General features: G+C 45.5%; 1 protein-coding gene and 1 long non-coding RNA gene across 2 annotated transcripts in view; both read right to left on the reverse strand.

The window, feature by feature from the left end:
- SELENON (selenoprotein N) lies at positions 1-25328 on the reverse strand. The gene is made up of 12 exons (XM_081204072.1): positions 24975-25328; positions 16822-16939; positions 10770-10900; positions 10202-10414; positions 9049-9173; positions 7849-7986; positions 6313-6394; positions 5390-5578; positions 3916-4021; positions 3573-3685; positions 3253-3354; positions 1-1825 (listed from the first exon to the last, which is right to left on the reverse strand). Exons 1-12 carry the CDS (start codon positions 25191-25193, stop codon positions 1655-1657), a joined length of 1707 nt encoding a protein of 568 aa, XP_081060198.1. The 5' UTR covers positions 25194-25328; the 3' UTR covers positions 1-1654.
- The window catches only part of LOC308592566, a 280852-nt gene that overhangs the window by 3775 nt on the left and 250650 nt on the right, over positions 1-26427 (reverse strand). The window lies entirely within an intron of this gene.

The following is a 26427-nucleotide window of genomic DNA, read 5'->3' on the forward strand; positions in this document are numbered from 1 at the left end:
ACGTAAATGGGGAGTTGCCTGTATATGAAAATAAATTTGGAAGGTCTGCCTTCAGCCTTTTGGTATGTCAGTTTGCATTTCTTAGTGCAGAAAGTATTGATCTGATGTGCAGAGATCTTTCCTATTCTAATTAATTCCATAGGGTTCTGGAAGCTTCTCTGTGTGAAAGAAGCAAGCAGAAGGTTCATGATGTTTGGGTTATTCCTCCAGAGAAGCTGAGTCCTCTCCCTACCAGAAGTTAGTGCAGTGGCTCCACCCCACCAGGCAAGCCACTTCTGTGTAGGAAGGAGCTGCAGCTCACATGTGTTGCAGGCAGCACAGAAAGGCTGGCTCTGAAATGAAAAGAACTGCTTAGATCCAATTCTTCTCCCTGTACGTGCAAAGTGGCATTACTGTATGGACGGCATCGTATGGCAAAGAAGAAAAGCAATCTTGGGATAAATAGCCCCATTTTAGAACACTCTGCAGGCCCAGGATTATGGGCATGGCAACCATGTGATTGTGACTCAGAACAAACTCTGCGGTGGGGAAAAAATCAGTTATGTAAAATCACCCTTAAACATGATTTAGGTTTGGACAGTGACATGATTACTGTGAACGTAGCCCCCTAAGACTGTATGTGCTTTAGGAAAGAGCAACTGGTTTTTCTTGACTTGAAGTCACAATGATGAAAATGCATAGGATCAGCAGCTGGAAGCCCTAGGACAAAATCTGGCCCCCGGAGGGGTCTGCAGAGCCTTTTGTGGCCTGGTTTAACCATGCTAAAACGTTTGTTTTGAAGGTTCCCCCCTCTGTGAAATAGCACCCACCTGAGCAGCCCTCCAGACATCAGTGCGAGTGTAGCAAACACACAGGTCTTGCCTTGTTAGCCAGGAGTGTAGCAAATAACATAGGTGTTGCTTTGGGAAATAACCATAGCCCAGTGGTAGAGCAACTGCTTTCCATACAGCAGGTCCCAGGTTCAATCCCCAGCATCTCCAGGCATGGTTGCGAATTACTGAAATCCCAGAGCGCTGCTGCCAGGCAGAGTGGACAATATTGGATGGACCAACGGCCTGACTCTGTATAAGGCGGCTTCCTAGGCTCCTATACCTATGCTCAGTGGCATCCTTGTAGGCGCTGATCTTGAAGACGCAACCTGCAATCTCCTTAAGTCTGCATCACAACAGTTCAAAAATGTGGAGGCCTTCGCAATGTAAGAGCAATTCAGGGCCATGAATGGGATCAGATGCTAGAGCCAATGCAAAAACATGGTATCCCATTCACAAATCAACAAAGCCTTTTTACTAAGGGAACAGTACCAATTGAATTCAGGCTTTGCATGAGACGCAACCTGCTGACCTCACACACCACAGCCCAGATCTCAGACTTTTGTGCTACCCTGTTCCCAGTCTCTATTGTTGGCTGCAGGACGATCTGCTTCCAACAACTAGAATAATAATAAGACCAGTTCCTTTCAAAATGGTCCTGAAAATGATTCGTGTAATTGCAGGTGTAGCAGCTTCATATTTTTGAGGGACGCTTACTTGACTGGAGATCTTCCATTCAAGGACAGCACTTTACTATTCAGTACTGCATGAGCTCAAGGCGTGCCAGAAACAAGAACTCCTGTGTCTTTGGTGATCAATAGGAGGGCATTGGGTTGCTTCTCTGCTTAGGCCTGCAAGAACGGCTTTGCTCTCCGAAGTCCTTCTTTCAGAAACTGGAGGTAAGTTGCTGTTGAGGGATCTTCAAAACTGGCAGAGAAACTAAAGATGCTGCTCTCAGCTTCTTCGGGCTTCATAGAAGTAATATCCAGGAAGTAGTTGGCATTGATGTGGTGGACCTGGGAAATGGGAGGATGTGTTTAGGAAAAGACCATTCAATCCCTACGTTAGTTTTCTTTTCTCCCAGAAGTCATTGCAGGTGGATGGAGGTTGAAGCCCATTTGCCTTGCCCTCCCAAGGAGCAGGATGCACTGCATTGTTTAAATCTAGCACCTGCTGCTTCAAGGCAAAGGTGGCTGATGCCCTTCAATTTTAAACAGAGGTGGCTGCTGCTGAGGGTGATGAAAAGAGGCCTCCACCTCCTCCTCTTTGGGAGCCACAGGGCAAGGTAAGCCAGCCAGTCCCCAGGCCCCACTTGCCTGTAGTGGCTACTGATAAAGTCTGCTCCCTTCCCCGGCTTTCAAAAATGCAGACAGTGGAAATACATGTATTCCTTTCTCAAATCAACCCCTGATAAAATAAATGGTTTAAGAGGGCAAAAAGTGAACCAGAAATGTGTGCCTGTACAATTTGGCAGAGGGCTTTCTCGGTGGTGGCGCCCACCCTGTGGAACGCCCTCCCATTAGATGTGAAGGAAATAAACTATCTGACTTTTAGAAGACATCTAAAGGCAGCCCTGTTTAGGGAAGTTTTTAATGTTTGAAGTTCTATTCTGTTTTTAATGTTCTATTGAAAGCCGCCCAGAGTGGCTGGGGAAACCAAGCCAGATGGGTGGGGTAGAAATAATAAAATAAAATATAATAATAATAATAATAATAATAATAATAATAATAATAATAAGGGAGGTGAAATGTGGAATGTGAAAGATTCTTCAGGGATCCAGGAAAATGCAGAGAAGTGGCCTGAGCAGAGTATGGTTTTAGTAAAACAACTTTTATCAGTAAGTGAGGCCTACCAGAATCTTTCATGGCTGCCTAACCAGGTCTGGCTTCTCTGTGTGTAAAGACAGAGAGAAGGAGAGGGAGAGAGCACCTAGCTCCCAAGTAAAGAAAAAATATTTTGGAACTGCTCTGGATATGGGTATTCTAAAAGTTATTTAAAAACATGAAGTGGCCTACTAAACATGAAGCACAGAACTCTCTCCTAAACCTTCATTCAGTCTTATCTCCTCCCCCAAGGTAACATTCTACGAAGTTCTTCAATACCATTTGGTACCCATGGAAATATTCTGTGTCTATTAAGAAACACGCTTTGTGAACCTACCGACTTTTTGTGGACCTTGTTTCCTGAGCTTTTGGAAAGGACAAGAAAAAGTCAATCACTACAAAATGCCCTGACAGCTTCAATCTGTAACTGCCTTGCTTAGCACAAGTACTTTGTATTGCTCCAAAATGAAACTGTTTTTCAGCTCTTGAGAGGCGGCTATTAGATGCTCAGCTGCTGCTGCTGCAAGCATATCAGAGGGAGACAACTGCCATCCCCAGCAGACACCACAAATTCATAAAAGAAGGAATTAGCAAAGGAAAAATGGGAGCCAGAGCCCTACCACAGTGCCATTGGGCAGACAGATCATTATCTCCACGGGGAAGTTATACTTTTCAAGGTGCAGGTCTGCGAGTTTGCTGTTGACCTCGTTCTCTCTCTTAGCCTGTGGAAAACAAATCCGTGTCTTAAACTGCTTTCAGTTATAAAAAGCACCCACTTAGTCCAAAATTGACAGCTCTAGTTTCTTTGGATGTCTAGAATAGGCGCTAGTGAGGTTGCTTATGGGGTTTTGATGCACCCATTCTTGACCTGCCACCACCACCTTGTATTGACAAGCCAGCACCATCCATTGGCACTAAGCTGGTGCAGCTGAATGCTTACCTGTAATTCCTCCAGCTCCTTCACCAGAGACCAGGTGCTGATGAAACTCTCATTCAGGAAGGCGAGGATGGGCGAACTTTCCAGGACTGTTTCCCGGAGAGTTCGCCCTGAACCTGCTCAGAGACAGAAAGAAAAAGGACACTTGCTTGTGGGGCAGGGGGTGGTGAACCCAACATTACATATTATTATTATATTTTTGTATAATGTATATGTTTATATCTTTTTAATATTTCATATTATGTGAGAAAGGAATAGTACTACTACTACTAGTGGCCCTAATATGGATTTGGATTTTTTTACATGTCCTTTAAAAACAAACTGTGATGAGAAATGCCCCTCTTACCTCAGCATGACTGATCATCCAGTGCTCCCCACAACAGTATGGAGTGCACCAGTTTACTCTCAGATTTTGCTCTCTCAAAAGCTTCAGTAAAGGGAAGGTAGGAAACCTGAGACCAAAAGAAGTAACAGAAAAAGTTGAAAACATGAGGGACAGAGCACTTGGTCCGTCCTCACCAACCTGCTTGCTTGTTTACATTCAATTCCATACACAGACACACTCGCACATTAACATTTACCAAAATGTAAACCATACATTTAACATTGATTTCCCTCCCTGCCCCTTCCATGGATGGTTTTGGTTACCCTTTAGAGCTGCATATTCTAGTTATTCTGTATTCTCTCTTTCTCAGTTTTATCTCACTTTACTTTATACTGCTGAATTTACTCTTAATCTTTCTAACGCCTTAATTTGCTTAAAATAATTTTTCAAATATTCTACAAATCTTTTCCAATCTTCCTTGAAAGTTATTTCTTCCTGGTCTCTTATTCTACTAGTTAAACTAGCCATTTCTGAATGCCCCCATCAGTTTCGCCTGCCATTCCTCCTTTGTTGGTATTGTACCCTCCTTCCATTTCTGAGCATTATACCATTTGTACATGAAAAGATTTTTCTGGTCTCTAGCTACATCCGAGCCAATTCCTTCTTGCCTATGGCCACTAGGCTAGTCCTTAAATACAAAGCTTTATAGCCTATGGCGACACTTTTTTTTTAAGTGAGAGATGGGTTAATTACAATCCTTAAAAGTCGCACAACAGGTCAAACAGATGAGCCCCTTTAAGGAAACCCAGGCTTCTTAAGGAAACAGCTAACCATAAACAATCCCTTCAAACTGCACATTTTTTCACAAGCTGCTTTTACTATACTCTGCCCCCCCTCAACCCCCCCCCCCATTTTTCAGCTGATTAATTAGATGTGGAAGGGTAGTTCTGGTTGCTGGATGAATGAGAATAGCATTCAACAGCTCATGCTATAAATTTGCTCTTTGTTTCAACTCCCACAAGCCACACATATCTTGTGTTTCCTGCTGATAAGGTAAGTACAGTGCTAAGCCTGCTGGGTGTCCTGCTCTGCTTGCAGCAGAAAAATGCCCTCCAAGACACCTCCATCACTTTCATCTTTTTAAAACGGCACCAGGGACTTAAGATAACAGGAAGGATGAACAACGCAGCACTTAAGGTCCTGCCTGTGCCCTAAGAAACCTGGTTCCGGTCAGAATATTCCTCTGTGGTCTCTGCCAACATTTGCATTCATCCATCAAAAGGATGTACTGTACAGTCATTTAAAAGATCCCAGAGTCTTGGATAGAACTGCTGTGATGCTGTGTTAGCAGACATCAGTAACTGCAGAGCCTGCTCACTTTCACAACCACCAAATCAAGCTGGGAAGGCTCTCTGCATTTAGCCCTTCCATACATGAGTGCTGGCTGAATAACTTAATGACGTTTAAGGGGATGCAAGGTAGGCTCTTTCCATACTTTCTTAAATGGATACATGGCAACTTCCAGTTTGCCGGCAGCCTCTTCCCAGCTTATTTCTTGCTGCCAGGTGACCTCTTCAAATATGAACTGAATTGGTTCTCCTTCTGAGTCTCTGCTGTCAATCACGTTTCCGTTTTCGTCGTGAATCACGGAAGGGACCGAGGGCCCCAAAGACTCAAGTTCCATCTGCAAGACAGAAGGCACTTAACTCTCAGTGAACATGCAATGGTCTCTAGAAAACAGACAGCGCTATAGAGATTTCACATGCAGGGATGTGGAATGCAGCCTAGAGCCACGGCGAGTAGACATTGGGTTTGTGGGATCTACTTCACATTTTTCTTTTTACTAGATTCCTTGAGGTTCAACTGAGCCAGGTGCCAAATAAATATGATTGGAATTACAGAATTCTGAGCCCAGAATTTGTTTTCTATTCAAAAAATCCACTTCTGCTTACCAGTTTTTCTCCCACTTCAGCTGTTTAACGGGGGGTGGGGATTGCCATTGTTAAATAATTTGGGGTCAGAAATCATTGCCAGTCTACTTCAAATCACTTAAAGATCTACCAGCACATCCTAAGCTACTGTCCATTCCTAAAAGGCTAGAAGATAGGTTGCAACCATCTATTTGCTATTTATTTATTCAACTTCTAAGCCACTTTTCATCACTGTGATCCCAGGGTAGTCTACAATGTAAACTTCAAAGCAATGTAATATTTAAAAACGAATCATTACCAACCACTATCAATAGCCACTCCTTCTACTCAACAAAATTTCCTGCAAAAACCAAGGAGACAATGAAACTTTTCACTTTATACTCTTTGGAATACAATACAAATCAGGCATGAAAATGTATAAGATGGAATCGGTCAGTACTGTAAATACAGCGGCACAGACAGTCCAAATGCGATTCTTGCTACTGACCTGAGGCAAGTATCCAATATCTACTTCCATGTTGCTGCTCTCCAGGGCACCATAGAGCCACTCCATGTCTACATTGAGAGACCTGGTGAGAAAAAGCCAGAAAAAGTCAGGTGCAGGATATCCACATGTGCTGAAACAATGTTTGTTAATTTTATCAAAATATATTTTATCTCGCTCTTCAGTCTGGAAACCTTCAGGTAGGTTACAATGAATTAACACAATTTGAAAGCAACGATTAAAAAAGAACAAACGAAGACCCCAAACACCAGACCTTCCAAGGAAGCAGCATGGAATCAATTTACAGTTAGCTAAATGCCTGCTGAAATAGCCATCTACCTTAGATGGTTATTTTTTAAAGAAATACCTGTGCACCCTGATGGAAGACAGAAGTAGAGAAGCAAGGAGAACATACCATCAGCTACTGAAGGACTATCAGTGGCCTGAGACAATGTTGGGGGCAGTCCAGGGATGGGGAACTTGTGACCCTCCAGATCTTGTTGGGACTCCCAATTCCCACTGGCCCCAGCTAGCATGGGCAATGGCCAGGGATGATGGGAACTGTAGTCCAAAAACAAATAGATGACCATAGGTGCCTCCTCCCTGATGTAGCCCCTCTCCTCTTTCTTTATAGCTACTTTAGACATGGGTGTCCCCTGGAGGAAGGTAGAAACAAGGAAGTCTAGGCCAGGGACCTCACGCCACCAGTTCATTTGGTCTGTTGGCCTAAATTCTATACCATTTGTTTGTATTACTATTTTAAAACATTAATCGTAAACCACCTTGGGAGAGAAGGGGTATGTAGGTATATGAAATAAATTAACTGCCAGTAGCAGTATCCAATGCTAGTCCTACTCAGAGAAGACCCATTGAAGTTAATGGACATGAAAAACTTAGGTTTATTCATTTCAATGGGTTTACCCTGAGTAGGACTTAGCTGAATGCAGCTCCATGCCTTTGCTCCTTGCAAAGAGGCCAGCAGTGGTAAGGCCTGGTTGGCGTCTCTCAGGAGAGCATTCTGCTCACCTAGCAAACCTTAGCTGTCCTGGGGACACAGAGCAGGGCCTCTGGTGCTGACGTAAGTGCATGTGCAGGTTCACTGGGGAAAGAGGAAACGCCTGGTCTCACTGGTACAGCATCTGTTTTGCACGCAGAAAGTCCCAGGTTTGACCCTCAGCATCTTCAAGTAGGGCTGAGGGCGACTGCTGCATGAAACTGGAGAGCCACTGCCAGTCAATACCGACACTACTTAGCTAGGTGGACCAAATGTCTGACTCGGCGTAAGGTGGAGTCTTATATTCCTATCTTGTGTTCTTAAAGAGACAAGCTTTAAATCTATTAAGAACTGAAGCATAAGCCAAGCTGATCTTGTTCTACAAATGAACAACTTCCAAAACACTTATTATGTAAATCTCAGAAGCCAGACTTTATGTAGAATAATGCAAAATAATCAAATGTGTGGAGCTTGCACGTTCAAGTTAAAAGGCATTTGTGTGTTTGTCTCTAATCAGAAGATGTTGGAAGTGGGGCAACCCTCACCTGTTGTTAGGAACAAACAGCTTGAATTCTCGAACGTGGGAGGAGTCCTTGGCAAGGACGACATAGCCTGTGAACTGGGCAGGGGAAAACCAGAACGGGAAATCGGGAGGCTCATTTAGCTGGAACTCTGCATGGATCCTGGAAGAAAATAAGGGAGAATGTCACCAAGCAATTAGGTGTCCTGAGGAAGGCTAAGAAGCCAAGAGTAGGCCCAGCTGCTATGTGGCTAATGGTGTTTGCCATTGAATGAGAGGCCTAGGCTGGGGGCAAAAGCATGGGACCATATCCTAGAGTCCCCCACAACTCTCGCCCATAAAGGACACTTTCTCTTCCACCAACATCTGCACATACAGTAGAACTACCTGTATTTACCATATTTGCAGTTCTGCAACAGATTTCTGGATGGGAAGTATGCTTGGTAGCTGCTCTATCATTTGTTGTAAACACTCTAGGCCTCCCTCCTAAGATGGAGCCATCACTATGGTTTGAAGTCTAATTTATCTTTGTAGTGTTCTTGCATCAATATATGAAACTCTGCATCTCACTGGTCGCTTGTATCACATGGGGGCTTGCCATGCCAACGTCAAGCGGCTCCCACAGAGGACACTGCTGATGTGGGGAGTACCCACATGGTCCATGCAACTCCTATGATATTGCTTAATGGCAGCTATAGCACATCCCTGTGAGTAAGCTCTAAACCATGGTTTACTGTGCATGAGTTGAATGTCCTGCTTCACTCCTCCCCAAGCTAGGGAGAAATAGCCCATGATTCCTGGGATTTGCACTACAAATAAACCATGAGAATAAGCTAGCCCTTGTAGTGTGTTGGAGTGAAACAACCCATGGTTTGGACAGGGAACATGGGTTTGTTTCTCCCAGCACAAGCAAGGAGGAGTGAAGCAAGCCAGTATCTATGCAGAGGGAAGCAGATGTACAAATGTGGTCCATATCAACGCAAGGAAAGCTGATCAAGGAAGAACAACAATTCATGCATTTATGAGCATTTGTACCCTGGCCAAAAAGACTCTCAGAGTGGCTTACATGCAGTCAGTTAAACAAAGCAGTCCCTGCCTGCAGGCTCACAGCATAGAAGAAACGGCAAAAAAGGAAAATGGGGCAGGGGAAATGGCAAAGGTTACGCGAAGGTAACATTTACTCAACCAGTCTAACTGCAAGCGTCCTCCCCTTAAGCAATTTTACCTGAAGGCTATCTTATAGTAGAACTCGGCAACAGCTTGGATGCAGGCCACAGCTCCTTGAGGGGCAAACCGGGTTTTCACAAACGGCCGGGGGTGGAACATACTCAAGAGTTTGTGGATGATGACCTATGTTGGGGGGGAAAGTACAGGGGATTACAGCAGGCTGCAGCCAGTGAACCTAAGACCCCAAAACTACTCCCCTTCAAGGCCACGTTCAATAACCACACCTGACTAAGAAAGGTCATCTTCTCTGTTTTCTTAGCCTCTTTCAACCGTTTATAGCCGCTAGCATTCTGAATATTGCTGTTAGTGAGCTTTAGCATGTCATACTCCATCTTTCCAGAAAACGCCAGCCAAGGACTGGAAACGGATCTGCTTGTTTTCACTGTTCTGCATAGTTCAGATGCCACTGAACTCAAAATATCACATGCAAGGAAGGTCCCTTCACCAATTCCTCTCAAGCCATGTGCTAGAATTGAGTGAACCACCCTGCGCATCTAGGGTGCTCCCAAAAGGGAGTCTATTGCGGAATCAGTGCTGCTCACATTTTTCATAGTGTCCGCCTGGCGCTGTTATCCAAATGCCAGCAAGCACTAATATGAGCCCCCCAGAAGTAGAGGCTGTTATCAGAATCCACATCCTCAAGCATCAAACTAGGGATACAGCAGTTCTGTTAAGTAGATCAGTGCACAGGTGACACTTAACTTACGTTGGGGTTACATTCTGGAGACAGCGCGTAAAGCCAAAATCGCATATAATCAAAGCAGATTGGATTCAATGGCAGGCGGGATTCAAAGTCAGCCGCCTGCCCCCTTTCCACCCCACTTCTTTTTTTCTTTTTTTTTTGCCAAGAACCTAAAACTGAATGTGCACAAGTTCAATGTGTGAAAGTTGAGAGTTACCTGTACGTAAGAATATCTACTTTGAATATAGTAATGGGCTCTCTTACTCATTTGTGTCTTCACCATAGCTGAGCAGTGTCCCACTTTTTACCATGCTATCTTACAGCTGCAGACGGCTTTTGGCCAAGCAATAAAGATTTAGATGGGATTGCAAGGAGGCCGTCTATGAAGCACTCTGAACACTCAAAACACGATCCATTGTTACTACTCCCTAGCCTTCCAATTGATGGCCATGATGAACACTTCGCCTACCTCTTTCCCCTTGGGGGCCGGAGGGTAGAAACGGTTGTTGGGAAGGTACCCAGTAAAGATGTTCAGCTCACTGGGAATCACCCACCAAGGATCAGCAAGTTCCAGTTTATTCTTTGGCGGGAGGAAGGCCTTGAATTGCTGGGCGAACATCAAGCTCAGAGGGGAAGCCGGAGCCGTCCAGTTGCGAAGCCCAGAAAGGGCAATGTGAGAAATCTGCAGAGCCAGAAAGACACGTTAGGAAGCAGCCCTGTGAAGCCTCTTCCACTTTAGGAGGCTGACGGATCACAAGACATTCAGATATTACACTACTGCTCCATACTTAAGCTTTCTTAACCACGGTTTGGTGCAATGCCTGAACAAAGCTATTACTAGAAGGAAAGACTGCCTAGCACTTTATTTTGCATTCCCAGTTACAGCAATATACCATAATTGGAGCAAAAGAAAAACAAGCACACATTTAATTCATTGACCTGATGGTTAAAACTGGACCAGCCTTCATATCAATCCTGCTTCTAGTTGACTGATCTACTGATTAAAACTTGCAGCACTAATTAAATGTGATACTCACTCCAAGGAAACCGTCTTTGCTCTTTGTCATTGTGTCCATAAGCAAGGGCTGGAATTTTGCAATGATAGAAAGAGTCTCCCCATTGGGATCCAATATCTCTTCTTCCTCAATCCCAGTTACTGGAGCAATGCCTGAAAACAGATCAAGGGTTACAAGATTTATGTAAGCATTTCATTAACATAGGACTCAGCTACATTGGCAAAGAAAAAGCGCTTTATATGTGTTGTATGTGCATTATAACGCTGTGGCACCAGATGGCGCTGTGGAGTTCTGTTTTTGCTAACCCGATTTCTCATACAAAGTTAACAACATGTTTAAATGAAATGCTTCTTCGATGTGTCTAGATCCATCCATAGTGTTATTATTAACATAATGTTATCGGTGGCCTACAAATCCAATTGAAGAAGTAACCATCCAAATTACATTAAGAAAAAAACACCCTGCCACAGTGAATCTATTATAGTTCCTATTGCATTGAAAACTGCAAGTTCCACTATTTAAATTACTGAAAGAAAATACTATTTCGCCCCAATGCATATAACAGTTTTCATGTGGATTATTATACTGCAGCTTGTGACTTAAAATCATTAAGTATTCTTAATATTAATGATTGCTTATAAAACTACAGCATAAAAAATAAATAAATCCATTCATTTGTATGCATGCCACTGCTATGAAAATACAATTACTATATTAATTAAATAGATACGCGAATAAGAAAAAGCGATACAAAAATTTTGCTCAACTTTTAATAACCCAGTATTACTTTAAACCTGGCACTGGCTTACCTGTGAGATCTCCTTATCCCTTATATGCCCATTTGGCTACTTCAATTTTCAGAACTGGCACTGCTGCAGGTGCTATATAATACTCTTTTCTCATTTGTAAGAAATCGATATTTCATTGTGGCAGAACCTACACTTTGGAACTCCCTGTCTAATGATATCAGGCTGGTCATCTTCACTTTACTCTTTTAGGCCCCTGCTAAAAACATTTCTGTTTAGAGGAGCCTATTCAGGTATCTAGAATGCTGATGAGTTTCTTAGTTTATTGCAAGTCTCAAATTCCTAAGCGTTTTCAGCAACTGTTGTACGGTAATTGTTTTTACCAGCAATTTTATTCCTTTATTCTTTCTGTAAACTTTGAGGTTTTTTATTTTTCTAATCAAACGGTATATAAATTTTATGAAATAAATTAAAGAAATTAAACCAAGCGTCTTCCATATATAGTGAAACTTTCAGCGCATTTAAGTCTGCATATCCCCTACCAGTCTGTATACCTCCTGCACTGTTTTCATTTCACTGTGATATGAACCAGCTTGGTTTTTCTACAACTCTATAATAATAGCAATAAGAAGAATTTATTATAATAATAATTATTATTACAGCACCCTTTATGACCATGCAAATTGGAATGAAGCATTCCGGAAAGAAATGGGCTCAATAAAAATATAATTTTACTTCCTCTGTCTCTTATCCCAGCTCTACGCATTCAGATATACTCTTGGTCCTGCAGAAAGCTGTAATTTCCCCTGCACTGCCTTTCTGTGCTATCCCCAATGGAGTCAGATAGCAAACACTGAGAAGCTCTGCCTGAGAAGCTAAATTCATGTATGCATCTATTTGTAAAGCACAAAAAATGTGAGGCATTGTACAACTGGAAACCACACAGGCTCTGCTAAAAGGTAAATAAAAGACACTTTAGGGAGGAAAGAAAGGAAAGTAAAAGTAAAATACAGTGGTACCTCGGGTTAAGAACTTAATTTGTTCCGGAGGTCCGTTCTTAACCTGAAACTGTTCTTAACCTGAGGTACCACTTTAGCTAATGGGGCCTCCCGCAGCTGCTGCTGCGCCGCCACCGCGTGATTTCTGTTCTCATACTGAAGCCAAGTTCTTAACCTGAGGTACTATTTCTGGGTTAGCGGAGTCTGTAACCTGAAGTGTCTGTGACCTGAGGTACCACTGTAAAAGGCAGGAAGGTTCCTCTCTCATAATTCTAGCTCTCAGGACTATCCAATGAAGCCAGATGCCGGAAGGTTCAGGACAGACAAACACAGCGCTTCCTTAAACTGTGGAATTTCCTTCCCTGAGATGCACTGATGGGGGCCACCTGCTTGGATGATTCAAAAGAGAATCAGTCAAATTCAGAGGGTAATGCTAATGGCTACTAGCCACAGCGGCTACAAGCTACCTCCTCTGTATGCCTTCTATTGAGGCTCACAAGGGGGAGAGTTGCAGATACATTCAGGTCCTGCTGGAGGGCTTCCCATGGAGACACCTGGTTGGCCCCTGTGAGAACAGGATGCTGGACTAGGTGGCCATTGGCCCCACCCAGCAGGACACTTCTTATGTTCCTATGAAGGAGAATCAACTGGCAGAAACCAGGGTGAATAGTTGTCAAGACAGGTCAACGGAAGGGCCTTGCTCTCCTTGCCTCTCACCCAGATGGTGGTAGCAGCTGTCTGGAGTCCAAGAGGGAAGGGGCTGGATGGCAGCTAGGCTAGGCAGAACAATATAAACAGCCTTAGTCTCCCCCTGCCCCTGCTGCACCCTAGAACGACTGGCCATTGAAAGACTGTTTGAGGATGGGTTTTTCTGTGTTACATGATGACAGAGACATGTTGAAGACATAGGCTGAACTGGTGTGGGTTCGTGGTGGTTGCACCAATGCTCGCCTGCATGCCTAGTTTGCAAGACGATGAAACCCACACGTCTTCATGAAGGTATCAGGCTTTCACTTCACCACAAGCACAACTAAACCCAAACACGCTCAGCCCACATTCTTACTACTAAGGTGTATCGTTGGCCCTAATGGGATGAAGATGAAGAGCAAAACGAAGCATCCAGCTGAGCAATTCTATCTCCGTGCAGCAGGGGGCACCAACAGACCACCAGCAACTCCTTTGCATTCTGCTTTGAACAAGGCTCTTTCATTTCTTGTGCATGTTCTCAGCTTGAGTGTGCAAAAGCACACACCGTTTCTGTGAACCGCTGCCATTCTGCTACATTCCCCAAGTGGGCATATCAAGGCTGTGACTGGCAAGGAGAGATCTGTGGGCAAGCATACAGTCTGTACTCTAATTCCAGGCAGCCACTTTTCCTACCCCTGGCTGCAAGCAGGAGGAACCACTTTGTACCTAGCGGCTAAGTTTTTCAGCCTGGGGAGGGGGCAAACAATGTGCTGCCAGCTCCTGAGGAGTTTGGCTGGGAAGAGCCTGATCTCCCAGGATGACTAAACTGGTCGCTGCTGTGTTGGGTCATGCCCACAGAGCCCCTGTTTCTGCTCTTTGTCTGACACGACAGCGCAGGGGCAGAAATGTTTGTGCTCTTGCAAGCACAATAGGCAGCCAGCTGTGAGGACTGCAGAACCCACACTGGTGTCACAATCCCCTTTATCTGCTCTGCAGATGGGCAGGAAACAAGGGCTGCCTGAGTCCCACTTCCCTCTGCGCTGGCTGTGAGAGCAATCGGGAGGGCTGCCCAAGCGAGCCCCATCAAGCCCACAAGTAACCAGCAGGTGGAAGCGCCGCAATTTCTGTATGCAAAAAGATCCCCGAGATTGCTTGCGTCTCGCCACCCGCCAGCTCTCTGGTCACATTACTGCAGAGCAGTATCTCTTGCATTCAGCTGCTCTGAATCCCCTTTAAGCCCCAGACAAAGCCAACGCGTGCAGTTCTGCAAGTCCAACAATAGGAACCGCAGATTTAGAAAAATTGCCCTTTGTGAAAGAGGCGTCTGGTGCATAAGCCTTTTGAAAAACACAGAAAGCTTAGCAGCCTTTCGTTGTGTAAATCAGTCTAGGGCTTGAGCAAAGAGAATTAAGGCAAGAGCAGTTGTGTGCTGGGGGCAGCGAACACCCACCCGCCAAGAGATCTCCAGTTTTTATATGCTTATGATGTTTGTTTTCCCAAGAAAACACCAAGAGGCAGGTCATTTGCACACCCAAGGGGGACTTCAAGATGGCACACTTTTCAAAACAGTCTCTGCAAAGACCTGAAACTCATTTGGGTCACCTGGCTGCTCTTGGTGCTTAATGGAGCTGCACAGGTTGCTAGGAGGTCCCTGAGTAGCTCCAGAAGAAACATGGAATGGTTGCTGCATTGCTATCAGCAGATGCTTTCAGTAGTCATCAATGCTTCCTGGACATTGGGCGTCCCTTTAGATTATGCTGCTTAACAGTGCAAGCCTATGCATTTCTACTCAGAAGTTAGACCCAGCTCAGCGAGGCTTCCTCCAAGCTCAGCGTACATAGGATTGCCGCCTAAGCCATGCAAATAGCTATGGTACTCACACACAATGAAAGCAGAGCTTAGCTAAAGATACTGGTTTTTTAAAAAAATAGTTCCATTGGTTCCCAAAAAGAAAAACAAAACAACTTCCCCTTCTTATTGACTTTTGCCATTCCTTTCCGCCCAGATGTTGACTTATTAATCTATTGTTTTCAGTGGTTTCATCAGACGGCTACTTAGCACCGTGACATCATCCTGTTTAAGAAAGGGTCACCGACTGGGATGGCTCCCTTATGTGACCAACATAGAAGGAACAGCAGCCAGAAGAGGAAATGGTGTTGAATGAGACTCAAGATGGGAAGACTTACCTGCGTGACATCCATGATCCCCCTGCCATGACACTTTAGCTCAAAATCAAAGGGGAAAATCGGGGACCAAGGAGGGGCTTGGGATATGGCAAGAAGAGGGGATTGGGGTAGCCCAAGCAAGATGGGACCGTTCAATCTGCCTTGGGACTATTGCAAGTTCCTCCAGGTCCTCAGCTGCAGTGGGGTTCTCTGCAGAGTCCCAAGCCTCTTGCGGGGGAAAGGTCATGGGTCAGATGGGATCCTGACATATATATACCGTGAAAGGCACATATTTAAGGCTGACCTTTAAAATGCATGCACTTTAGTGGCATTTAGGTCCCTGGCAAAGATCTGTTCCTTTTTGCCTGGGCTTTTAATGATGAGAGATTAATGAGCGATTCTGTTTTATGCTGTCCCCCGCTGCGCAGGGTTTTATGATCCTGTGCTTGGGATTTTTCATCTATCTTATATGTTAATTGTTTTGCCTTTTTATGACACCATCGCTGTACGTGACGAGTTGCAAGCTGCCTTGGGAACCACGTAGTCATAGCACAGGTTAAGAATGTTTCTTAAAAGTAAAAATAAAATAGAATTTTACCCATGCATAACTCTTACTAAGAGAAAAGGAAATCGGCCCTGAATGCTCACTGGAAGGACAGATCGTGAAGCTGAGGTTTCAATACTTTGGCCACCTCATGAGATGAGAAGACTCCCTGGAAAAGCCCCTGATGTTGGGAAAGATGGAGGGCACAAGGAGAAGGGGACGACAGAGGATGAGATGGTTGGACAGTGTTCTCGAAGCTACCAGTATGAGTTTGACCAAGCTGCGGGAGGCAGTGGAAGACAGAAGTGCCTGGCGTGCTCTGGTCCATGGGGTCATGAAGAGTCGGACACGACTAAACAACAACAACCTCTTACTAACTGTTCATTTTCACTAGATGTTTGCTGCTCTTTTGCTGTTGGAACCACCACTGGATGTGCCCTATCTCTGGAAGCTTCGCCCTCTTCCCCTGAGGTGCTTTGATTTCGAACCCAATTTCACCAGCACTGGGAGACCTATAACAGCAGTTCCACGCCTGCATAGGGAACCAGTGGTAACAAGAGAATGAGATGGTTTCAAACGCTTTTTGCTAACCTATTGCCATCTGGCTATTTTGAACCAAAACTCCCATCAGCCCCAGCTGACATGACTGTGCAGCTAGGGCTGATGGGCACTGTAGTCCAAAATAGCCAGAGGGGACCAGGTTAGAAAAGCCTGGTCTGGATTATCACTTCAGTTTCCCAGCTGAAAAAAAATGGCTGGAATGTCGTTGTCCTCTCCTCTGGATATCAAGCAGACAATGAATGAGTGACAAACCCAATGCAAGAACTAGACAATCTGTGCTCAAGGGCCATGATTTTGGTTTTGTTTTGTTTTGTTTTTTTAAAAAAAGCAAGATGAACATGTATTTGTCTACTCAAAAAATTAGATGCCTACCAGTTAGCTTCTCTGCAATTGGTTTGAACTCCTCAGGACTGATGTACAGGTCATTGTTTGTATCCAGGGACGCAAACAGGAAAAGACCTTCGTTTCCCAAAGATTTCAGGGCTGTCTCCTGTTTGGGAAATAAGAGAGGTGTTGATATGCACAAGTTACAATGCAAGCCTAACCATGTCTACTCATAAGCAGGTCCTGCTGAATTCAATGGATCTTACTGTCAGGTAAATGGAGTTAGGCATACAGCCTGAAATAACAATACATTTATTTACATGGCTCTGTGCAGAATTAAAATAAGAACTTCTACACCAGGGGGTGGGAGGCATATAATTTGAAACAATGAATATAAACTATACAATAAAATTAATAGTTTAGCATACATAATTCAGAAGCTATTCAAATTAAATTAAATCAATTTAAATAAAAATATTTAAATTTAACTTATAACCTGAGCTTAGAGAACCACAAATCTGCTCTGGCACCTATAAAACTACCCGATATCTCTGACATGTCTTTTGGGAGGCAGGAGAATGCTTCATTGGATATATTAAGTGGGCTGAGGTTCCAAACAGAGGAGATGCAAGAGATCAGTGATCAGATCTCACAAGTTTGCTTTTAACTTTAAAGGTTGGAGGAGGGTGCCCCCCAATTTTGAACAGAACAGATGTTGTTGGACTCTAGTTCCCATCAGCCCCAGCCAGCACTGCTAAAAGTCATGGATGATGGCAGCTGGAATCCAGAAACATCTTGAGGGTGCCACACTGGCTACTCCTGGATTAACTGGAAACAATTCAAGGACAGGCAAGAGCTGAGACTTGGTGGAGTGCTTCTGCTTCCCTTCTCTCTCTCTCTGGAGAAAAGGTCTAGATAGGGCCTTGGTTGAATCCAACAGAGACTTCCTTACATTCTTCACTGCTTAATTAGACTCTCTTTAGAGTATGGCTTGGTCTCCCTGCATGGTTGGGACCCAAACTGTCACACACGAATCACATTTGATTTTGCAAGAAGAAAAATATGAAAGTCTTCTCTTTCTTTTTCCTTAAGGAAAACCTACCTAAATAATCCGCACCCCGTTTGTTAGTCAAGGAGCATCCCTGCCATGGAAATCACATCAGACTCACCCGAACTGTCAGGGAATTGTCCACAGGTAGCTGGCAGACCTGCAGATATTTTTGTTTGGCTCAGCGCGGGCCAGTGAACCGTGGAGCTTGATCTGCACTCCTCTGATAGCATGGACTTATATAACCAACCCCGTGCATGAACCGTAAAGGTTACAGTCACATTTCACCTTCCGAAACGCACCAGGGAGCAGCTCCAAATCCAAATTAAGGATATGGACACACTGTGAATGTGGAAAGTGCAGTAGTTTGGGTGGATATTGAGACCACTTCAGGCTACTTGGGTTTCCAAGTGGCGCTGACAGCAGAGTGGCAATTCCTATATGGCAATAAAACATGACTGTCTAAAGTCACAGAACTGAGGGAGTTGGGAGCAGCTGAAGCATGTGAAGATGCATGTGAACTGAGGTAACAGTGAAGCCAGCAATCCAGGTATCCCAGTCTTACATGTTTCAGTTCTGCCAGCTAGGTTCTCAGAGGAAGAGGAGTACCCAGAGAGCCTTAAATTCCAGAGTAGGGGTAGGGGCGACCTTTCCCAGTTCAAGGGTTGCATTCCCTTCTGGGCAGCCTTCCAGTGGGTAGGGCAAATGCAAAAATGGGTGGAGCACTGACTGCAAATTTTACCTTTGTACCGTAGGTTGGTTTCTACACACACGCTCTCACACACACACCAATCTCTAGCCTGCATCCAGGAAAACAATAGGCATTATAGTGGTACCTTGGTTTGCAAGCGCTTTGGATTACAACCGTTTTGGATTACAACCATGTCAAGCCCGGAAGTGCGTGTCCCTTTTTTTGGATTACAACCCCCCCTTTTTTTTGGATTACAACCAATTTTGGGGGGAGGCCCCATTGGCGAAAGCACACCTTGGGTTACAACCTGTTCTGGTTTACAACCGGACCTCCGGAATGGATTACGGTTGTAAACCAAGGTACCACTGTATTGCAATCCAAGGACACATTCCTGCAAAGGCAAAAACACTCCAAAGGGGTGCAAAGCAGGGCTGGGGAGAGTCTTAAAGGTCAGGTGGTGAGGCCTGGAAGGTTGCATTCACCCCCCCCCACCCTCATTCTAGAGGGAGCCCTGCAATGATGCAAGGGGAGGTGGTGCTGTTAAAGGAGGTGGGTTGATTTCGCACCTGGGTCACAATCCCTCAATTCACTGGGCCTTGTGCCCCATGTCAATGAGAGTGCGTACCTGGAAGTCGCTATTTGGAGTTTCTGCTGCAGCAAAACCTCTAAGGGCAGCCCTCCTAGCTTCTTCATTCTTTAAACAGCAAATTAAGATATGCTAAGGCAAGAAAGGCATCACCAATAAGAAGGTGCTGTTAATTGTATTTAGACTGCTGCCACTTTATTTTCAGTGAACTGCTTCGAGCACAATGAAATATATAAATGAACTGGCTGTGACTAGAGGAACATGGTGAGCTACCATTGCAAGTCAGACAATTAACTCAGTATAGTCCATGCTCTCCAGTTTCACAGAGGAGTCTATTCAGAGATGATGGGGATTCTGCATGCTAAGCAGGTGCTCTATCCCTGAGCTATGCTCCTTTCTCATAAAATCATGGAAAACCTCCTGCACAGGAAGGTTTGTGATTAGCCAGACCCATTGGTCCATCTTGCTCTGCAGGGTTTCTGATTGGGGCCCTTCCTGGAGATAAATCTGGATTCTTTTGCACTGTATGCAAAAGAAGTTCTCCTCAGAGTAGACCTATTGAAAACAATGGACCCATGTTAGTCATGTCTATTTATTTTAATGGGTTTACTCTGTGTAGCACTAGCATCAGATGCAATCCATGGGCTCTACCACTCAGCTTCCTCAACGACGAAGTATTTTCCATACCAAAACATTTCTTAATTCTTGAACTCAAGAAATCCAAGCTATACACTGACTTGGGCAAAGTGAAGATGATTTGCATTCCCTGGGTCAGAAAAAGTGGAGAGTTTTAAGCACTGGGAAACATTCCTTCCCAACTCACCAAAAGCCTGGTGTAACCCTACAACAGCCATCCCAGCTTCTTAGTGCTGAGCAGGACAAAATCCCTTACATTTAACATTCAGCTGGGCGGAATTCATTCAGAAATTTCTACTGCACAATCCACATTGACAGAAATGGGAGAGGTCATGTCATGCGCTCCTAACACACGGGGAGGCTGTAAAGTATTAAATAATAGTCACAGCCAGTGTGGTGTAGTGGTTAAGAGCGGTGGACTCGTAATCTGGTGAACCGGGTTCGCTTCCCCACTCCTCCACATGCAGCTGCTGGGTGACCTTGGGCCAGCCACACTTCTCTGAAGTCTCTCAGCCCCACTCACCTCACAGAGTGTTTGTTGTGGGGGAGGAAGGGAAAAGGAGATTGTTAGCCGCTTTGAGACTCCTTAGGGTAGTGATAAAGCGGGATATCAAATCCAAAACTCTTTCTTGCTCCAGCTTCCATAAGCCAGATCAGGGTGAAGTTCTCATTGCATTCTTTCAAGCTAAGCTCACTCCTATTGCAGTGGCGTAAAATTTTGCTTCATTTAGTCTGTTTTAAGGATATTAGAGACTCAGGCCAATCCCTTATACATAGCAAATGGGAGGGACTGCCAACACCAGCAAGCCCATTTCCAGGCTGATGAGGCACAGCCTTGGGCGGATTCATACAAGTTGCATTTCCGTTGGCTACTCTGCTCTCTTCCCTGCAGGCAAGGAGTCTTCTCCTCCCAGTGCAACGAGTCTCCTTCTCTCCGCAGTTCAAGCTGCAGTGATTCTCTGCTGCCTGTGACACCATTAGTGTTCCCACAGCTCCCAAACCCGTTTATTTTCCATCTGCCGCCTGCCAGCCTAAAAGGATGCTAATGCTGCCTGGAAGGTGCTGCTCTTGTCAATTACCGTCAGGAAAGCACTCAAGTGTCTTGTAGGGCAGATCCAGGGCTGCACCAAGCAGACAAAAAGCAAAGACAAGCTGGCAAGGGACACAAAGCCTGGATTCAGAAGAAGCTGGAAGCCCAAGCTGGAGCTGAAAGCCTAGCAGAGGGCCCAGACGCCACTAGGTACCGGGGCGAGGACATCTCTGGCAGTGGTTCAAGGCTATTGTCAGGTGCACTTTGTGGTCAGTGATGATGTGTAGAAGTACCGTATTTTTTGCTCTATAAAGACTCACTTTTTCCCTCCTAAAAAGTAAGGGGAAATGTGTGTGCGTCTTATGGAGCGAATGCAGGCTGCACAGCTATCCCAGAAGCCAGAACAGAAGAGGGATTGCTGCTTTCCCTGCGCAGCGATCCCTCTTGCTGTTCTGGCTTCTGAGATTCAGAATATTTTTTTTCTTGTTTTCCTCCAAAAACTAGGTATATAAAATTATGCATCGCATAGAGAAAGTGGATAGAAAGAAGGGGTTCCCCCCTCTCTTCTAACACTAGATCTAATGGACATCCAATGTTGGAAGATTCAGGACAGACAAAAGGAAGACTTCTTCAAGCAGCCCATAGTTAAAGGATGCAATATGCTCCCACAAGGAGCAATGATGACCACCAATGTGGGTGGCTTTAAAAGATTAGACAAATTCATGGAGGAGAAGACTATCAAAGGCTCCTAGCCATGATGACTATACTCTGCCTACACAGTTGTAGGCACTGACAGCAATACTTCTGAATACCAATGGCTGGAAAAAGCTGGAGGGTAGAGTGTTCTTGTGTCCAGGTCCCACAGGCATCTGGTTGGCCCCTGTGAGAACATGATATTGGTCTAGAATGGGCTTTGACCTGATCCAGCAGGGCTCTTCTTCTTGTTAGAATTCCTGCCCCATGACTGCAGTCATAGGATTGTTGTCTTTCACATGACAGTGTATGTTTTGACTCCACAGAGTGGGAAGTGACGGAAACAGGATGTTTGTGTTACTGTGTTCCATGAAGTGGGACTATTGTCCTTTGTTCTTTCTCTTTGCTGTCTGATGCTAGAGAGAGAGGGAGCCATGTTGCAGTGCTCCACGTGTGTTTATATGTAAATAAAGTAATTAGCCAAAATGCTGAGTTGCTGAGGTCTGTTACGCAAGTTGCGCAAACTCTGCGGATCCCTAAGTGTGCCATTGTCAGTTGGCATCGGTCGCTGTGATGTTTGGGCAGAAGAAAGCTTTTGAAGCTCCTGAACAATCGACCAGGAGGGAGAGAACATGCCAGTCGGGCATGTGTCTCTGCCAGGGTCCTACTCGAGTGTAGGCTGAACTCCTGACACTTATGTATGTTATGTCCTTATGATAGTGGCAAGGAGGAGATGGGCCCACTCTCTGAGGAAAAGGGTCATAGAATCACAGTTGGAGGGGACCCTGAGGATCATCTAGTCCAACCCCCTGCAATGAAGGAATATGCAGCTCTCTATACAGGTACTGAACTTGCAACCTTGGTATTATCAGCACCACACTCTAACCAACTGAGCATCTTGCCAAAGGGACCGTCCAAAACCTAGAGCTGGCCTTGATACCACATTGCTTCTGCTCATAGGAAGGAAACAAAAGAAAGGCATGGGAAAGGAAGCCTGGAGCTGAGAGAAACACCCTCTCTCTTCTCCCAGACTGCGCTGCCAAACATCAAAGAATACAGCAGCTCTTGCAGAAGCTGAAAATCTCTATTCTCCTCTGTAAGTACATTTCTTGCTCTGGCGGCTATTCTCCCTACTGACAGAGCAAGTGGCCACACTCTCTGGATTCATCTATATGGAAAATACATTGGCTTATTTATAACAGCATCACGGTCTCCTGCAAATAATCCTGGGATTTATCATTTGATAAAGATCCCAAGCACCCTCTCAGAACTCCCTAAGAGTTTGTGGGGAGCGGCCAGGGGGAGACTGATAAAAAGAGTTTACATTTGTAATATAGGCATGCCCAATATGATGGGCAGGCAAGGGGAAAACTTGACTTCTCAGCTTGCACATAAACAAACAGGACAGCAATTAGGGTTTTAATCCGGCCTTGATCACAGTCTACAAAAAAGCTTGCTAGGTGTACCTCATTCAAAGTAATGAGGAAAAGAACCACCAGTAATGTTTCCCTGTTCACTTAAAAACAGTGCTTATCTGTCAAGAAGAATTATGGGATATCCTCACTCAGGAAGAGCTCTGCAGCACCAGACTAAGAGCCCATCTAGTGAAGAATTCAGTTCCCACAGTGACCATCCCAGATGTCTATGGGAAGCCCTTGTGCAGGACGTCAGCACCATAGCCCTCTCTCACTGTCATTCCCCAGTAACTCATATTCACACCACACATTTAAAGCACCCACCCACCCACCCACCCAAAAAGAATCCTGTTAACTTAGTTTACGCAAAAGAGCAGCATTTTCAAGCATCCTTCAGTTCCCAGGATTCTTGTAGCGTGTGCACACTTTAAATGTGCTTTGAAGTATGGTGTGCACACAGTCTAAGAGGCATGTTGCCTCTGGCACTGGAGATCATAGAATTGTGGAGTTGGAAGGGACTCCAAGGGTCATCTAGTCCAGTGTTTTTCAACCACTGTTCCGCGGCACACTAGTGTGCCGCAAGATGTTGCCTGGTGTGCCATGGGAAAAATTCGAAAGATTAAAAAAAAAAGTCAAATTTTCGCCCACTAGGCGGGCGCCGGACTGTGTCCACCCTATTTTCCATCCGTCCTGGGTGGGGATCAGATCGGATGGGATCGGATGAGAGCGGACAGATGGTCCGCTCTCATCCGATTCCCCATAGAGAGCAGCGGGGCTCTGACATCTCCCTCTCCGCACACAGTGGTGGTGTGCCTCGTGATTTTTTTCATGAAACAAGTGTGCCTTTGCCCAAAAAAGGTTGAAAAACACTGATCTAGTCCAACCCCCTGCAATGCAGGAATCTCAACTGAAGCATCCATGACAGATGGCCATCCAACCCCTGCTTAAAAACCTCCAAAGGACTTCTGTTTTCCTCAAATTCCTAGGCAGCACCTGGCACTTTCCACTTGGAAATACTTAAATCTAGTTCTGCATCACACACCAGATACTCTAGGAAGCCCATAACCATGACAAGACGGCCCCCACCACAGCAACTGGCGTTCAGATATATAATGCCTACAAACACAGAGGTTTCTAGATAGCTGTCTGTTATAGCTAATAGCCACAACAGACCTTTCATGAACATATCACACACACTCTGTTAACATCATCTAAGCCTGTAGCCATCATCACATCTTGTGGCAACAAATCCCACTATGTACCACAGGGGCAGATATTGTGATGCACCCAATATTATGTTAAGGTGCTACTGGTGTGTGATGCAGAACTAGATTTAAGTATTTTCAAGTGGGAAGTGCCAGTGCAACTAAAAGGAATTTGTTTATTTTGTTCCCATATTATGTTGTTTGACTACAACTCCCATCAGCTCCTACCAGCCCCCATATCGGATGACTTGGGTTGGTGGGAGTTGTAGTTCAATATCTGGATTGTAGGGGGTGAATAAATTTGTGCCTGTGAATCTCCCACCATTGTGCTTCATTGGATGACTAGTGTTAGGGAAGATGCGGGATGACGGCGAACCCATCCCTGTGGCTGTTAATTGCCTACATTCATTAAATGCTACGCGAGGTATATTTACAGTGCAAGCGTATGCACGTCTACGCAGAAGTGAGCCCCGTGGGATTCAAGCGGACTTGCTCCCAAGCACACGCACGCACGATTGCAAACCTCAGGATACCATCCTATTCACTGGTATATCCCGCTGAAAAATCCCACACGGGACTTGGGAGAGGATGGCACTGTGAAGTTGCAATGCGATACAGTACACACTTTACTTGGAAGTCACGAGGCTTCCTTTCTGAACAGGCAGCTCTGGGGCTGCACTAGACACAGATTGCAAAACAAAAAGGCTCCCCAAATGCAAAACAAAGGCACCCCCGAAATGCCGGTTTTTGCCCTCCAACTTCTTAGCCGCACAAGACCGACCCCGCTCATTCTTCCCTTCGCTGCCCCCCAAGCAGCCCCGACTTCCAGCATCCCTCCCCGCAGGCGCCTCGCAAAGATTTCTCCGTCCCCCGCGGCGAGACTCCCTCCGCCGGTACCTGCCGCCGGGCCACCTCCGAGTCCCGATAGTACTTCGCGGCCAGCAGGGCCGCCACCAGCGCCAAGGCCAGGCCCAGCCGGGGCAAACGCGGCGGAGGAAGGCGCCGGGAACTCCCGCCGCCGGCCTCGCGCTCGGCCTCGCCGGGCGCCGTTTCTGGCGGAGCGCGGGGCGGCGAGGCCTCGGGGGGCCTGGGGCGCCCCTCTTCTCCCCCGGCCATCGCCCGCCGCCACGGTCGCTTCCGAGGCCCCGTTTCCTGGCTCGCTCTCGCCTCGCGTAGCCTCGCCTGGCTGAGGAGGCGCCAGAGAGGCAGAGCCGCGGCCCGCTCGGCCCACAGACTGCAATGCCTCCTTGGCGTGCGTTGTTGTCTAGCTACTTCTCCGAATAATAACAACAACAACAACAATAACAGCAATGTTGGTTTATGGAGAGTTAAATGGGCTCCAGGTGAAACCGTCCTCCCTCATAGGAGATGTACTGATACAAGGGGGCGGGGGGAATAATCATTATTACAGTACAGTACTGTACTGTACTGTACTTCTGTTAATGGTTATGCATAGCAAACGTGCGTAGGTCCGTCTGCCCAACAGTATTACTTCCTATTATTCCTCTGTCAATACCACGCCTTGTGTGTGGGCCGTTTTGGCAACCCAAGGATCCCCGCTTGGAGAATTATAAGGTTGCTGTCAGTATGTATGGTGCATAGGACTATAATGCAATCGTATGCACGTCTGCTACTCGGAAGTAAGCCTTACTGATGCTCAAGGGGGCTTACTCCCAAGTACGTGTGCACAGCAAGGGCTTGCAACCTTTTTGGCCCCAATGAAGGGAGAAGGCGGGGGATAGGTTTTTGTTTTTAAAAAAACTAAATAAAAATTCAAACAATTACAACTTTTCAGTAGTTCGTTAAAGCAGCACAGTGGGAAGGACCTGTGAAGGGGGTATTTAGATTATTTTTTAGTAAAGACTGACTCCTACTGGTCGGAGCGGAGTATTATGTGGTGTGCATTTGCTTCAGAGAAAAAACGCTTACGGTCCCTCCAGACTGGTATTTTCTGGTAGCTGTTTTTATGCAGCATGTTCTTGATGCAACAATAGTCCATTAATGGTGGATTTACACTGGGCCATCTGCACATCATTCGACTTTATTGGTTTGTTCTGCAATCCTTCCCCAGTTCTACCACACCATTGTTCTCTGGAGGGTCTATAGCGCAACAAAAGCATATAGCGCAGCAAAAGCATAACATTTTTGGTGTGTAACAGTTGGGAAGCTCTAATTGGAAGTGAAGCAGTGCGACAGCCCCACAACTTCTGTAGGCGCAAACAGTATGAAAAGTGGGATTGCATATGACTACCCCAGTATCATAATTGGCACAAATTGTCAGTGAAGGCACAATACAAAGGATGTCTGGAGAGGCCCTTAATCAGCTAAACACTATGTGATAGGGTTGCCA

Source organism: Podarcis bocagei (genome assembly GCF_964188305.1).
Source record: "Podarcis bocagei genome assembly, chromosome: 7".
In the NCBI taxonomy this organism is placed as follows: Eukaryota; Metazoa; Chordata; class Lepidosauria; order Squamata; family Lacertidae; genus Podarcis; species Podarcis bocagei.